Source organism: Anomaloglossus baeobatrachus, chromosome 1 (genome assembly GCF_048569485.1).
Source record: "Anomaloglossus baeobatrachus isolate aAnoBae1 chromosome 1, aAnoBae1.hap1, whole genome shotgun sequence".
Lineage (NCBI taxonomy): Eukaryota > Metazoa > Chordata > Amphibia > Anura > Aromobatidae > Anomaloglossus > Anomaloglossus baeobatrachus.
Genome location: NC_134353.1, coordinates 711,602,764 through 711,619,796, shown reverse-complemented (window position 1 = coordinate 711,619,796; position 17,033 = coordinate 711,602,764). Strand labels below are relative to the sequence as shown.

Genomic DNA, 17,033 nt, shown 5'->3' with positions numbered 1-17,033 from the left:
CCGGCTGGGAACCAAAAATATAGGGAAGCCCTTTTTTTTTTAAATTATTTCATGAATTTCATGAAATAATTTTTAAAAAAAAATGACGTGAGCTTCGCCCAATTTTTGAGTCCAGCCGGGTACAACTAGGCAGCTGGGGATTGGAATCCACAGTGCAGGGTGCCCATGCTTTCTGGGCACCCCCGCTGTGAATTGCAGTCCCGCAGCCACCCCAGAAAATGGCGCTTTCATAGAAGCGCCATCTTCTGGCGCTGTATCCAACTCTTCCAGCTGCCCTGAAGCCGGGTGGCTAGCTGGGTAATAATGGAGTTAGGGCTAGCTGTATATTATCAGCTAGCCCTAAGCCCGAAATTCATGGTGTCACGCCAATATTAGACATGTCCACCATGAATTTCTAGTAAATATAAAAAAAAAACACAACACAGAAAAATATTTTTATTAGAAATAAAACACAACACAATTAGTGACTCCATCTTTATTGAAATAAAGAACCCCCCCTCCGCAGTAATCCTGGGTCAGGGTCCCGCGCCGTCCAATCCGGATCCAATATCATCTGATCGGTTTGCTGGAAGGCAAAGCGATCAGATAATGTGTCAGGATCAAGTGCCTGAATCCCATCACACATCAGCTGATTGTATAAAAGCCGATTATACAATCAGCTGATGCATCAGTGCAAAAAAAAATAAAAAAAATAATACTCACTTATGTACTGATTACCGGCAGCTCCTGCAGCGATGGGGCGGGAGTCTGATCCCGTCCGATCGCTGCAGCAGCTGCCAGTAATCAGGGATGAAGTCTCCTGACGCATCCGCTGATACCGGCCGGGCGCCCGCGTCACCGCGATACTTACGATCAGCTGATGCGTCAGGTGACTGCATCAGGTGATCCATCGCCAGGTCCTGCATCCATCGGAGGTTTCCCGGCCGTCTGCACACAGCCGGAGCGGGGGTGGCGATACCTTGAGAGGAGATGGGAGCGGGCATGGCACCGGGAGGCTGCAGACAGGTGAGTATAACTTTTTTTTTTTTTCTTCTACTGTTCACTTTTGTTTTCGCAGCCGCTTCCACCTCCTGCCTGTACATGGCGCCGCACGGCAGCATACATGCACAGGACGGGAGGTGGAAGCGGCGGTGACGGTACCGGGAGGATTCACGCTTCTGTATATACTGACAGAAGGAATCCTCTTCCTGTACACGTCACTTTACTACCCACCTCCTGCGTTTATAGCTGCGTTTTTGGTCTTCAAAACGCACCAAAACGCAGCTATTTGCGTTTCTCATTGCGTCTTTCAACATCCCATTGAACTCAATGGATGAAAAGCGCAGTGAAAAACGCGGGAATAATTGACATGCTGCGTTTTTGTGGCACCACAAAAACGCAGCTGAAAAAAAACAGATGTGTGCGGACAGCAAAAATTAAAACTCATAGACTTTGCTGGGGAAGCAAAGTCCTGCAGTTTTGAGGCTAAAACCGCACCCGAAAAACGCGCAAAAACGCCGCGAAAAACGCACTGTGCGCACATAGCCTTAGTCTTCGGTCCCTGCACGTAAGGCTCTGCTGGTTGAACAGGCAAGGGTATTGGTGGCAAGGACTGATCGTTGAGGAGCCCTTAACACTCTTGATGTGGTCCTGCTGGACAGACCAGAGAGGATACAGTGGTGACGTGACGCAACCCCACACTGTGTTCTGGGTCTCTAGGTGTGATGACTGAGTGACACAACTCCACTCTGTTACCAATCACAATCTGGAAAAAATGGAAATCATTAATAAAACACAACAAATTAAAGGTAGAAACGGGGCAGAGTGTAGCCCCATGTCTGCCTCCTACTGACACTAAGCGAAAATGAATTATCTCTGTGCCAGTTGGTGGGTATACTACTAGGAAGGAGCCAGTTTCGCATTGTAGTTGCAGCAGCATACACCTTTGGTCTTCTGTATTCCCCAATGAAATGATAAAGAAAAAGTTGCTTAACCACAAATTTGGAAAGGTGCCAACAACTTTGTCTCACTTAGTTTTGGGGTTTTGAGAGAAACTATGTCCAATTTGCATTTTTTTCAGTAATTTTTGTGTTGTTCCAATACACAAAACAAAATAAACATGTGAATAACAAAACATTCATGTGCAGTGATTGTTTTTACCTTAGTACATAAATTCTAGTTATGCTAGGACATTCTTGTGCCACAGGTTGAAAAACTGTGCCCTATGTTGTGCATACTCTCAATCTGAATGCTATATCATATAGCATAAAGAGCTCACATGGAATTGTACATGAAGCTGACTATATAGATTACAGGCCTTATGTTAAAAAAAATTAAAGGATTCACTAGGAATTTTTGTTTTAATTTTCTTTATTTATTCTTTCTTTAGTATCAAACACTTTCCTCTCCTACACACATGAACACTATGAAGGGGTAAGTGCAAACCTGGATATTGGTAATGCAGGCTGATGTTATTTATTTGGACTTTGCAAAGGCATTTGATACTGTACCACATAATTGCCTTCTACTAAAGCTCCAGAAGCAAGGACTGGGGGAAACTATATGCAACTGGGTAAGGAATTGGCTAAAAGATAGGAAACAAAGAGTAGTCATAAATGGTACATTCTCTAAATGGGCTATAGTCAGCAGTGGGGTGCCGCAGGGATCTGCGCTAGGACTGATTCTTTTTAATCTCTTTATTAATGACCTCGTGGATGGGATTGATAGTAAATGTCAGTCTTTGCTGAGGACACCAAACTATGTAGGATATTAAAAACTGACCTTGATAGTACTATATTACAAAATTATCTGGATAAGATGTCAGAATGGGCAGATACTTGGCAAATGAGTTAATGTTGATAAATGTAAAGTAATTCACCTAGGACGGAGTAATCCTATAACTGCATATACATTAAATGGAAGTAAACTAAGGACTACAGAACAGGAGAGGGACTTGGGTATTCTCATTACAAATAAGCTGAGCAGCAGCATTCAATGTCAAGCAGCAGTTGCTAAAGCAAACAAGATTCTAGGGTGTATAAAAAAGAGAGATCAGATCCTGTGATCCCAACGTATTGTTACCCCTCTATAAATCACTTGTAAGGCCACATCTGGAATATGGGATTCAGTTTTGGGCTCCACATTTTAAAAAGGACATTCAGAAGTTAGAGTCAGTTCAAAGGCGGCTAACTAGACTACTACAAGGAATGGAAGGCCTCACATATGATGACAGGTTGAAAAAGTTGGATTTGTTTAGCTTAGAAAAAAAAACATCTCAGAGGAGATTTCATTTATATGTATAAATACATGTGTGGTCAATATAAAGGACTGGCACATGACTTATTTCTTCCAAAGACAATACTAAGGACCAGGGGGCATACACTGCGAGTGGAAGAAAAGCGATTCCGGCAGCTAAATAGGAAAGGGTTCTTTACAGTTAGAGCAGTCAGACTGTGGAATGCCCTATCACAAGAAGTAGTAATGGCAATTACTATAACAGCTTTTATATCAGGGCTGGATGATTTCCTCAGTACACACAACATTGTTGGTTATAAATGACTTAGTGACCAAATGTATAATTGGTAGAGGAAGGTTGAACTAGATGGACCTAGGTCTTTTTTCAACCTAAGTAACACATTATACTAGATAACTCACCTGCAAAGCCAAGAACCTTGCTTTCAGCCAATACACTCGGACTACATAATTCAGCCACCCATCTGGAAAAAGATCACGTTGAGAAGCTGCAAATCCCATCATCATTTGATCTTCCAAAAAGTGAGTGCCAGGAAAGTCTGATCCTAAGTTGTCATCAGTAATAGCGGTAGGACACTTGCGTGGCGACACTAGATACAATGCAAAAACTAAAATATAGAGGAGAGTCTAGATATGGAATGAATGGGAAAAATAACAAATGAAATGATGACAGAAAAACACTACCTGTGCCAGTCTTCACTTTGGCCAAAAGCCATCGGTCTAGCTGCAGCTCCATGCAGGTCAGACTCATAACCATCATGTCCTACAGTAAAACATAAGAAATGCTGAGAAGAGGCATTGCCGAAATCAGATGGCTACACCACACAACTTTGATGGTTATGCCTCATTCTAGGTGGCTATGTATCTAGTCTATCGTAAAGGGTGCCTTACACCTCGATATCGGTGTTTTATGATCCAGCTGATGGATATTTATCATTTTAGATTAAATGCACCTAGTTTTAATCCATTTGCTAGATTTTGGTATATTCATTTCCATAGGCATTTAAAGTCTGTTAATAAAGTGCAACTGACAAAGTAACATAAGTCTCAGCAAAACCCAAAAATAGCAGTTCAGTCACAAGTAGCATTTAAGATGATACTGGTGCCCTGTATACTATGAATACTGGCAGTAATAAGAAAATAATTCTGGATCATCAACCTATAAATATAGGGAAATAATGACAGATGGAGAATATATCTCACTGGGTGCAAAAACTTACTCGAATGTGTTGGTTCTTACAGTCCCTAAGCAGAGGATTAGGAAGACCACTGCTGTGCTTTCTCCAGCTAGTATATAGGTTGAAAACGACATCTCCCAGAGCAGGCGGCCACTTCACCAAAAACTTCTGAGCAATCACTTTCAGATACCTCATCATAAGCTCCAAGATGCCACCGTTTTCCAGATTCTCCAAAAGGAACTGGTGCACATCTTGTTTCTCTATAATGAGAACATAATAAAATGTATGACAACACAAGGGAACTGGAAGACGCTTGTTTCACGCTTTAGGAAAGATCACTGGCTTAAGAACTGTTTTTCATTATGCAAAATTAGCTCATAATAAAGAAATTATTCTTTATTGGGTTTGTAGGCAGTGTCTAGAATTGGCCAGGTCCAGATACTTCTGGGGTCTTACCATCCCGTATTAAAGATCCATTACAGTCTGATTTATTGATCTGAGATCTGATAATTATCACACACAAACAGTACTGTGCAAAATAATAAGACAGGTGTGAAAAAAAGGATACAAAGTGTGAAAGCGCTTTCAGAAATAAGTGTTAATAGTTAATTTTTATCAATTAGATAAATGCAAAGCGAAAGAACAAAAGAGAAATCAAATCAATATTTGGTGTGATCGCCCTGTCCCTTCAAAACATTATCAATTCTTCTAGGTACACATACACAAAGTGAAGGATTTTGTAGGATTATAGTCAGATGTATGAATAACCAATTAAACCAGATTAAATTATTATCATTAATTTCATATATAGGTTGAAACAGTCATTAAAAGGAGATTTAACACCTAAAATATAATTTATAAATATCAATTTTTACACCCTAACCACTTAGCTGTAATTCCATTTATTATATAATACCCCACACTTCTACCTATACAAGTAATTCCTAAAAGTTTTTTTTACTTCCCTTCCTATGAGGTTTCAGAGGATGGGCATGCACTCACTTCCCTGCAGCACCTATCACTCGCCTGTAGCGGGATGTCATCAGGGGGTGGCGTTGTGCTCACCACAGTTTCTTTCGTGATTGCTCTTTGAAGATGTCCTGAATCCATGCCGCTGATAGAAGCTGTGGAAGGATTGACAGAAGTGCCAACACCCTGCTTCAGTCTAATCCGGCCATAGCGTCTTACTATGAAAAGATGTCATCAGGGGGCAGAGAAGGAAGAAGGGTGAGTGACACCAGCGCCTCCCCACAGCTTCTCGCACCATCCTCAAACGATTCATTATCAGAGGGCGGTGATAAATGCAGAGTGAGTAACCCCAGCACTGTCCCAATGATACTTTGTTGGGGGGCAGTGACTGAAGATGTGAGGCAACGCTGCATGCTTATAATCACCACCCCCTGATGTCATCTTCTTCCACAGAAAGAGGCTACAGCCATCAACAACAAAAGCAAAATAACAGTTCCCCAGCCACTTCTGCCACAGTTTCTATCAACACAAAAGACTCTGGACATCTTCAGAGTGTGGCGATGACAGAAACTGTGGTAAGTGCCCGCAGCGCTACCCTCTGATGAGGTCCAATTCCAGGCGGAGTGATAGACTATGCAGGAAGTGAGTGCAGCCCCAGCCTTCTGTGACATCACATAAAAGGAATTGAGGTAAAAGAAGGGAATTTTGTTTACTTACCGTAAATTCCTTTTCTTCTAGCTCTAATTGGGAGACCCAGACAATTGGTGTATAGGCTATGCCTCCGGAGGCCGCACAAAGTACTACACTTAAAAGTGTTAGGCCCCTCCCCTTCTGCCTATACACCCCCCGTGCTCCCACGGGCTCCTCAGTTTTGGTGCAAAAGCAAGAAGGAGGAAAGCCAATAACTGTTTCCTCCCACACTCCAAAGACATACAGATAGGGTCTCTAGATTGTGAGCCCCAATGGGGACAGTGTTGCCAATGTATGTAAAGCGCTGTGGAATTAATAGCGCTATATAAATGAATAAAATTAAATTAAATTAAGGAGGAAAAATAATTATAAACTGGTTTAAAGTAACTTCAATCCGAAGGAAAACTCGGAGAACTGAAACCATTCAACATGAACAACATGTGTACACAAAAAAACAGGGGCGGGTGCTGGGTCTCCCAATTAGAGCTAGAAGAAAAGGAATTTACGGTAAGTAAACAAAATTCCCTTCTTCTTTTTCGCTCTATTGGGAGACCCAGACAATTGGGACGTCCAAAAGCAGTCCCTGGGTGGGTAAAATAATACCTCATAAGAGAGCCGTAAAACGGCCCTTTCCTACAGGTGGGCAACCGCCGCCTGAAGGACTCATCTACCTAGGCTGGCATCCGCCGCAGCATAGGTATGCACCTGATAGTGCTTCGTGAAAGTGTGCAGGCTCGACCAGGTAGCCGCCTGACACACCTGTTGAGCCGTAGCCTGGTGCCTCAAAGCCCAGGACGCTCCCACGGCTCTGGTAGAATGGGCCTTCAGCCCTGAGGGAACCGGAAGCCCAGCCGAACGGTAAGCTTCGATAATTGGCTCCTTGATCCACCGAGCCAGGGTTGATTTGGAAGCCTGTGACCCTTTACGCTGGCCAGCGACAAGGACAAAGAGTGCATCCGAGCGGCGCAGGGGCGCCGTACGAGAAATGTAGAGTCTGAGTGCTCTCACCAGATCTAACAAGTGCAAATCCTTTTCACATTGGTGAACTGGATGAGGATAAAAAGAGGGTAAGGAAATATCCTGATTGAGATGAAAGGGGGATACCACCTTAGGGAGAAATTCCGGAACCGGACGTAGAACCACCTTGTCCTGGTGAAAAACCAGAAAAGGGGCTTTGCACGACAACGCTGCTAGCTCAGACACTCTCCGAAGAGAAGTGACTGCTACTAGAAAAACCACTTTCTGCGAAAGTCGTGAGAGAGAGATATCTCTCATTGGCTCGAATGGTGGTTTCTGAAGAACCATCAGCACCCTGTTTAGATCCCAGGGTTCTAACGGCCGCTTGTAAGGTGGAACGATATGACAAACTCCCTGCAGGAACGTGCGTACCTGTGGAAGTCTAGCTAGGCGCTTCTGGAAAAACACAGAGAGCGCTGAAACTTGTCCCTTAAGGGAACCGAGCGACAAACCCTTTTCCAGTCCAGATTGAAGGAAGGACAGAAAAGTAGGTAATGCAAATGGCCAGGGAGAAAAACCCTGAGCAGAGCACCACGACAGGAAAATTTTCCACGTCCTGTGATAAATCTTGGCGGACGTTGGTTTCCTAGCCTGTCTCATAGTGGCAATGACTTTCTGAGATAACCCTGAAGACGCTAGGATCCAGGACTCAATGGCCACACAGTCAGGTTGAGGGCCGCAGAATTCAGATGGAAAAACGGCCCTTGAGACAGCCAGTCTGGTCGGTCTGGTAGTGCCCACGGTTGGCCGACCGTGAGATGCCACAGATCCGGGTACCACGACCTCCTCGGCCAGTCTGGAGCGACGAGGATGGCGCGGCGGCAGTCGGCCCTGATCTTGCGTAACACTCTGGGCAACAGTGCCAGCGGAGGAAACACATAAGGGAGCTGAAACTGCGACCAATCCTGAACTAAGGCATCTGCCGCCAGAGCTCTGGGATCTTGAGACCGTGCCATGAACGTTGGTACCTTGTTGTTGTGCCGGGACGCCATGAGGTCGACGTCCGGCACCCCCCAGCGGCAACAGATCTCCTGAAACACGTCCGGGTGAAGGGACCATTCCCCTGCGTCCATGCCCTGGCGACTGAGATAATCTGCTTCCCAGTTTTCCACGCCTGGGATGTGAACTGCGGATATGGTGGAGGCCGTGGCTTCCACCCACATCAAAATCCGCCGGACTTCCTGGAAGGCTTGTCGACTGCGTGTGCCGCCTTGGTGGTTGATGTATGCCACCGCTGTGGAATTGTCCGACTGAATTCGGATCTGCTTGCCTTCCAGCCACTGCTGGAACGCTTTCAGGGCAAGATACACTGCCCGAATTTCCAGAACATTGATCTGAAGCGAGGACTCTTGCTGGGTCCACGTACCCTGAGCCCTGTGGTGGAGAAAAACCGCTTCCCACCCTGACAGACTCGCGTCCGTCGTGACCACCTCCCAGGATGGGGGTAGGAAGGATTTCCCCTTTGATAATGAAGTGGGAAGAAGCCACCACCGAAGGGAAGCTTTGGTCGCCTGAGAGAGGGAGACGGTCCTGTCGAGGGACGTCGGCTTCCTGTCCCATTTGCGTAGGATGTCCCATTGAAGAGGACGCAGGTGAAACTGCGCGAAAGGGACTGCTTCCATTGCTGCCACCATCTTCCCCAGGAAGTGCATGAGGCGCCTCAAGGGGTGTGACTGGCCTTGAAGGAGAGATTGTACCCCTGTCTGTAGTGACCGCTGCTTGATCAGCGGAAGCTTCACTATCGCTGAGAGGGTATGAAACTCCATGCCAAGGTATGTGAGCGATTGGGCCGGTGTCAGATTTGACTTTGGAAAATTGATGATCCACCCGAAACTCTGGAGAGTCTCCAGGGTAGCGTCGAGGCTGTGTTGGCATGCCTCTTGAGAGGGTGCCTTGATCAACAGATCGTCCAAGTACGGGATCACCGAGTGACCCTGAGAATGGAGGACCGCTACTACAGTAGCCATAACCTTGGTGAAAACCCGTGGGGCTGTTGCCAGGCCGAATGGCAGTGCCACGAACTGCAGGTGTTCGTTTCCTATGGCGAAGCGCAAGAAGCGCTGGTGCTCTGGGGCAACCGGAACGTGGAGATAAGCATCTTTGATATCGATCGATGCAAGGAAATCTCCTTGGGACATTGAGGCGATGACGGAGCGAAGGGATTCCATCCGGAACCGCCTGGTCTTTACGTGTTTGTTGAGAAGTTTCAGGTCTAGGACAGGACGGAAAGACCCGTCCTTCTTTGGGACCACAAACAAGTTGGAGTAAAAACCGTGGCCCTGTTGATGAAGAGGAACAGGGACCACCACTCCTTCTGCCTTCAGAGTGCCCAGCGCCTGCAGAAGAGCCTCGGCTCTCTCGGGAGGCGGAGAAGACCTGAAGAATCGAGTCGGGGGACGAGAGATGAACTCTATCTTGTAACCGTGAGACAGAATGTCTCTCACCCAGCGGTCTTTTATTTGTGGCAGCCAGGCGTCGCAAAAGCGGGAGAGCCTGCCACCGACCGAGGATGCTACTAGAGGAGGTCGAAAGTCATGAGGAAGCCGCCTTGTTAGCGGTGCCTCCAATGTTCTTTTTAGGACGTGACTTAGACCGCCATGCATCAGAGTTCCTTTGTTCTTTCTGAGACCTTTTGGACGAGGAGAATTGGGACCTGCCCGCGCCCCGAAAGGACCGAAACCTCGCCTGCCCTCTCCTCTGTTGGGGAATGTTCTGTTTGGGCTGGGGTAAGGATGTATCCTTTCCCTTGGATTGTTTGATGATTTCATCCAGACGCTCGCCAAACAGCCTGTCGCCAGAAATTGGCAAACTGGTTAAGCGCTTTTTGGAAGCAGAATCTGCCTTCCATTCCCGTAGCCACAAGGCCCTGCGGAGTACCACCGAATTGGCGGTCGCCACCGCCGTACGGCTCACAGAGTCCAGGACAGCATTAATAGCGTAAGACGCAATTGCCGAGGTCTGGGTGGTAATGGATGCCACTTGTGGCGCGGCCGTGCAAGTGGCTGCTTCAATTTGCGCTTGACCTGCTGAGATAGCTTGCAGCGCCCATACGGCTGTGAATGCTGGGGCAAAAGAAGCTCCGATAGCTTCATAGATGGATTTCAACCAGAGCTCCATCTGCCTGTCAGTGGCATCTTTGAGCGAGGCCCCATCTTCCACTGCAAGTATGGATCTAGCCGCCAGTCTGGAGATTGGAGGATCCACTTTGGGACATTGAGTCCAACCTTTAACCACGTCCGGGGGGAAAGGAATAACGTGTATCCTTAAGGCGCTTAGAAAAACGCTTATCTGGACAAGCATGGTGATTCTGGATTGCCTCTCTGAAATCAGAGTGGTCTAGAAACATACTCTGTGTCCGCTTGGGAAACCTGAAACGAAATTTCTCCTGCTGAGAAGCTGACTCCTCCGCCGGAGGGGCTGAGGGAGAAATATCCAGCAACTGATGGATGGACGCAATAAGATCGTTCACTATGGCGTCCCCGTCTGGAGTATTAAGATTGAGAGCGCTCTCAGGATCAGAATCCTGATCAGCTGTCTCCGCATCATCAACCAAAGATTCCCCCCGCCGAGACCCTAAACAATATGATGTCGAGGGAAATTCTAAGCGAGCCCGCTTAGTCAATCTGGGGCTGGGGTCTAAGTCAGAACCCTCAGACTGGGATGTAGGAGATACCCCGGGAGGACATTGTTGGTCCAACTGAGGGGGGCCCGGGAACAACGATTCAACAGGGTCCCGTTGCTGAGATACCGGCCTGGACTGCAAGGCTTCTAGTATCTTAGCCATAGTCTCAGAGAGTTTAGCAAACTCAGTCCCCGTCACCTGGACAGTGTCAACAGGTGTCTCCCCCTGGGCCCCTCTTAGCATAGGCTCCGGCTGAAGAAGTGGCACAGGGGTCGAACACTGCACACAATGAGGGTCAGTGGAACCTGCCGGTAGTGGGGTCTTACAAGCGGCGCAGGCAGCATAATAAGCCTGTGTTTTGGCACCCCTGCCTTTTGTGGGCGCCATGCTATAGTTTTCCTTGAGTTACACAAAAGGGTATATAGCCAGAATGCACTGTGCTCATACAGTGTAAAGTATATATGATACACAAATAATGTACCAATACACTACAGCACCATGGGGCTAGCACCAACAGGTGCTGCTTACCAGCCGCCTAAAGCAGTTGTGAGGCCACCAGAGACCGTGTCTGGGTCTCCCAGGACTTGTCCCTCTTCTGCAGCGTCGGTGGAGCTGACAGGAATGGCTGCGGCGTCCTGACGAGATGAGGGAGCTGTGGGCGTGGCCGAGAAAGAGCGCGAACTGGTGCTCACACCGTGCACAGTGAGGGGGGTGGAGTATGTAAATCATACTCCAGCCCTCAGAGCTGCTCGCTCCGTGCAGCGTCCCGCCCTTCCCCCTGCCTGTCAGGGCTGAGGGCGGGAGAAAAGTAAAGTAGGCCGCAAGGAAGCCGGGGACTCTAGTAATAAACGCGGCCGCCGTAAAAGCGCGGCCGGCGTGAAAGTCCCCGGCGAACCACAAGTCCCAGCCGCGCCGCAGTGTCCCATGGCAGCGGCGGTTAGTGCGGTAGCCCTTACATATAAACACACTCAGCGACGCTGAGTGTGTAATGGCACATATAGACCCGGTCAGCGCCGCGGTCCCCGGTGCACTAGCACACCCAGCAAAGCTGAGGTGATGCCGTGCGCGGTCCCCACAGGGATACAGAGTACCTCCAAGATGCAGGGCCATGTCCCTGAACGATACTCGGCTCCTATCCATCAGGCTCCACAGGAGTTGTGGATGGAGCACGGTCTCAGTGCCTGGAGACCGGTAAGATCCCACTTCACCCAGAGCCCAGAGGGGGATGGGGAAGGAAAGCAGCATGTGGGCTCCAGCCTCCGTACCCGCAATGGATACCTCAACCTTAACAACACCGCCGACAAGAGTGGGGTGAGAAGGGAGCATGCTGGGGGCCCTATATGGGCCCACTTTTCTTCCATCCGACATAGTCAGCAGCTGCTGCTGACCAATCTGTGGAGCTGTGCTGTGTGTGTCTGACCTCCTTCGCACAAAGCAAAAAACTGAGGAGCCCGTGGGAGCACGTGGGGTGTATAGGCAGAAGGGGAGGGGCCTAACACTTTTAAGTGTAGTACTTTGTGCGGCCTCCGGAGGCATAGCCTATACACCAATTGTCTGGGTCTCCCAATAGAGCGAAAAAGAAACATACATTTAGGGATTAGCAGTATAGGGAGACATGTAGGGTATTTTATTATAAAGCAAATAAAAAAAATGCATGGGATGTAAAAACAGGTATTTCTAAAGCATATTTTAGATATCTGAACAACCTTTTAACTGAAACAGAAACAGCCACGTAGGAGGCTTAACATTGGGTGTGGAAGTCAGCTTCAGGTCATACATTATAACGAGCATTGCAACAAGACAAAAAGGTAGTTATACCGCATAAACAAGGTGTCTCCCAGGCAAAGATTTCAATGCAGACTGGGGATTTAATATGAATAGTTTATGGGTTTTTTTCAAAAAGCACCAAGAAATGGTCAATGTTGAGGTCTGCAGACATAGTTGTTGGCCAAGGAAACTTAGTGAAGCAGATGAAAAACACATAATGCTTATTTCCCTCCGAAACTGAAAGATGTCTAACAGTGCCTTTAGCTCAGAACTGGCAATAACCAGAGGGACCCAGCTAGACCCTTCTGTTAATTTGAGAAGTATATAAAGAAGGGGTCAGTCGTCATGAAGAATTATGTCCTACAAACCATACTTTTGACATAGAAACAAAGCCAAGCTACCTATTTATGAAAACACAGAAAATGGAGTATAGAAAAATGGCAGCAGGTACTTTGGACTGATTAATTAAAATGTGAAATATGAATGTAAGGATTATTAGTGATCTCAATACTTAGAGATACAAATCAGACTTTTATTTATCCTTATCTATCAGTCAATGACCTCTAGGAAGCTGTCTGATTGGCTCCAAATTTATTCTTGAGAAAGTCTATAACCCAAACATACAGTGTGTCCACCCATATCCTGTCCACCGCCATTAACTTGAGAAAGGCGGCAGCTATAGGCATAGAAGTGGTGTCTAGGCATAGTAAAGTAGCCATTCGCTATGCAATGAAACCACCTATAGCGCCACCTGGTGGAAAACAACGGAGTTAGCATTTTTATCTCGAAAATGGAACAAGATAGAGAAAAAAAGTGAATTAAAAAATTGTAGGGCATCATCAATTCAATATGAATCGACACTTTGCATACTTTACTATACCTAGACACCACTTCTATGCCTATAGCTGCCGCCTTTCTCAAGTTAATGGCGGTGGACAGGATATGGGTGGACACAATGTATAGTTAATGTGACTGATTAACCACTTCACGACCGACCGATTTTTCGCTTTCCGTTTTTTTTTTCGCCATTCTTTTTCTGAGAGACGTAACTTTTTTATTTTTCAGTCAATATGGTCATGTGAGGGCTCAGTTTTTGCGGAACGAGCTGTACTTTTAAATGAAACCATCAGTTTCACCATATAGTGTACTGGAAAACTGCAAAAAATTTTTAAATGCAGAAAAATTGCAAAAAAAGTGTGATAGCACTATGTTTTTTGAGATATTTTATTCACTGTGTTCACTATATGGTAAAACTGATGTGTGGGTGTGATGCCTCAGGTCAGTGCGAGTTCGTAGACACCAAACATGTATAGGTTTACTTTTATATAAGGGGTTAAAAAAAAAAAATCGGAAGTTTGTCCGAAAAAAGTGGCGCACGTTTTACGCCATATTCCGTGACCCGTAGCGTTCTCATTTTTCGGGATCTATGGCTCAGTGACGGCTTATTTTGTGTGTCTCGAGCTGACGTTTTTAACGGTACCATTTTTGCGCAGATGCTACGTTTTGATTGCCTCTTATTGCATTTTGCGCAAAAGTTGTGGCGACAAAAAAACGTCGTTTTGGCGTTTGGATTTTTTTGCCGCTACGCCGTATACTGACCAGATTAATTGATTTTATATTTTGATAGATCGGGCATTTCTGAACGCGGCGATACCAAAAGTGTGTATATTTTTTATTTTTTTTAACCTTTTAATTTTCAATGGGGCGAATGGGGGGTGATTTGAACTTTTAGGCGGGCTTTGCACGTTGCGACATCGGTAACAATGTGTTACCGATGCTGCAGCGATAGTCCCGCCCCCGTCGCACGTGCGATATCAAGTGAAAGCTGCCGTAGCGATTATTATCGTTACGGCAGCTTCACATGCACATACCTGCCGTGCGACGTCCCTCTGGCCGGTGACCCGCCTCCTTCCTTAGGGGGGCGGGTCGTGCGGCGTCACAGCGACGTCACACGGCAGGCGGCCAATTGAAGTGGAGGGGCGGAGATGAGCAGGATCTAAACATCCCGCCCACCTCCGTCCTTCTCATTGCAGCCGGCGGCAGGTAAGGTGATGGTCCTCGCTCCTGCGGCTTCACACACAGCGATGTGTGCTGCCGCTGGAGCGAGGAACAACATCGTACCAGTTGCACCATCGGCATTATGGAAATGTCGGAGGCTGCAGCGATGATACGATAACGACGCTTTTGCGCTCGTTCATCGTATCAAAAAGGTTTTACACGTTTAGATATCAACTGCGACGCCGGAACTGCGTCACTTTCGATTTGACCCCATCGACATCGCACGTGCAATGTCGCAATGTGCAAAGCCGCCCTTAGGTTTTTTTCTTTTTTTTTTACTTTTTTTTTATTTTACTAGTCCCCCTAGGGGGCTATTGTGATCAGCATTCCGATCGCTCTGCAGTATCTGCTGATCACAGCTACACTGCTGTAAACAGCAGATACGCTCTCTTTCTTTTTCACTGTGCAGCGGGCACAACGAAAGTGAAAGCAAGTCATGTGTAGTACAGGAGTCGTCACATGACCCTGTGCTACCATGAAAACTATCGCAAGTCACGTGATCACGTAAGTAAAAGTTTACCGCGATCGTGCTTATAACGGCGCTGTCACGTATTGACAGCGCCATTTAAGGGGTTAATCGGCACGAGCAGATAACGATTCTGCTCGCGCCTAGCAGGCACACATCTCAGCTGTGAAAATCAGCTGACATGTGCGTCGATCGCGGCAAGCTGCCGCCGGAGGACCGAGGGCAGTAACATTATGACATTTAGGACGTAATTTTACTGCCCGCGGTCGTTAAGGGGTTAATCAAATCTCTTTTGTCTAAATTCTGGGGTAAAAAAAGGTTTGATTAATTTAGAACAATTGCAAAGTTTAGTGCAACTTGAAGCTGTGCTAAAAGTTTGCAATTTTTGGAGTTCTCAAGCATTTCCCACAAGCTCAGATAAAGTGGGCAGAGCTGCGGTTAGACGGGGTAATATCTGACTCCAGTAACACCCCCTCATCAAGATCAGTGTGAAAAACACAGGTCTTAATGAGTCAGGGCCAATGTCATGAAGAATTATCTTCAGTGTAAAGGAGAAAGAGTCCTGAACATGATGCTAAGGCCCCCACAGAGCCCTGATATGAACATCATTGAGTCTGTCTGGGATGACATGGAAAGATTTACACAAGCATGGATCCACAGAGGTTGTGAAGGTAACTTCTCCAGAATGTTTGGATCCACCTCCCAACTGAATTCCTTTAAATGCTCAGTATACAGTAGGAGGAAAATGTAACTAAAGTCCTCGCGCTAACTGACAGCAGACACTAATCTACAGCTGGCTGTCAGTCAGTGCAGGGGGCACAATTACAGCTGCTGCTAACTATACACTGAGCTGTGATCTAACCTGTGCCGTCATCACTCCTATAACTGGAAGCCAAATGCTGCCGGGAGCAATAAAGTTAATTTCTACCTTGCAACGGTGCACAAAGTGAGAATGCTATTAACCTGCAGATTAACCTCACATCGGCAGGTTAACAGCGTTTTTTCATATGAATATGGTTTATTTCTACAAAAAGTGAGAAAACACTTCCAATGTGAGACAAATTTCCATTTGTTGATATACAAAATATCAATATTTTGGGTTAAATAAAAAAGTCAAACAATGAACATGCAATTAAAGATACTTTTCATGAAATGATCGGAGAACTAAATGATTCTCAAGGCCGGTATTTATACCATTTACTCCATTAATAGGTAACCATGCACCTCAATACTAACCTGATTCCATGAAAGTAGTGGAATCAAATGACATTGCGTTGGCTCCAGTTGAGAAAGATTCTTGTTTTAGATCTGCTTGCATCTCATAGTTACCAAAGGAATCGTCCTCCTCCTCTGAATCAGGTTTACGGAGTCTATAGAGAATGCAAGTAACAACTATGTGCACTTCAAAGAAAACTACAAAACTATACGAAATATTTCACATGCACTTTGCTATCATATCTACTGGTTAAATACATTTTCCCCAGATATATCTAGAGAAGAATGGCCAAGACATCAATAAAACTTTGGAGATGATTAAAGGGAACCTGTCAGGTGCAATATGCATCCAGAACCACGAGCAGATCTGGGTGCATATTTTTATTCCCTACCTAACTGTCCCTGTATACACTAGCATAGATAAAGGGATCTTTAGAAAAAGAATATCTACAGATCCTCTATGATATGCTAATGAGCGCAGGGACTAGTCGCAAGGGCGTTCATTCCTGTGTTCATTTTGCCCTCTTAGCATGTTAGCATACTCACAGGGGCGTGCTAATATGCTAGTCAATGCCGGGTGCCCAGCGTCATTATCGTCAGTGACGCGTGTATCTGTCTCTGTTGCACCGCCTCATAACGCTGGGTATAGGGTCAGTGCGCATGATCAGAAGTCCCTGGCACTTCCGGTCATGCGCACTACACCAGTTTGAAGCAGGGACACGTATAACCGGCTTCATAGTACGTATGACCGGAAGTCCAGGGATTGTGTGCACTGCACTGAAATCCAGTGTCAGGCGCGGTGGCAGCAGAGGTGAGCGCG

The 17,033-nt window shown here is 46.4% G+C and overlaps 1 protein-coding gene across 9 annotated transcripts in view; it reads right to left on the bottom strand.

Moving 5' to 3' along the window:
• Nucleotides 1-17,033, bottom strand: part of CABIN1 (calcineurin binding protein 1) — a 356,172-nt gene that overhangs the window by 258,203 nt on the left and 80,936 nt on the right. For 6 of the 9 annotated variants that reach the window (XM_075321598.1, XM_075321591.1, XM_075321647.1 and 3 more), the window contains exons 11-14: nt 16,235-16,368; nt 4,452-4,669; nt 3,916-3,994; nt 3,634-3,839 (exon numbers count right to left, since the gene is read on the bottom strand). In XM_075321598.1, the coding sequence (XP_075177713.1) occupies nt 3,634-3,839; nt 3,916-3,994; nt 4,452-4,669; nt 16,235-16,368 (637 nt within the window). The remainder of the gene's footprint in view (nt 1-3,633; nt 3,840-3,915; nt 3,995-4,451; nt 4,670-16,234; nt 16,369-17,033) is intronic. The other 3 variants (XM_075321623.1, XM_075321639.1, XM_075321657.1) reach the window with 1 other exon arrangement.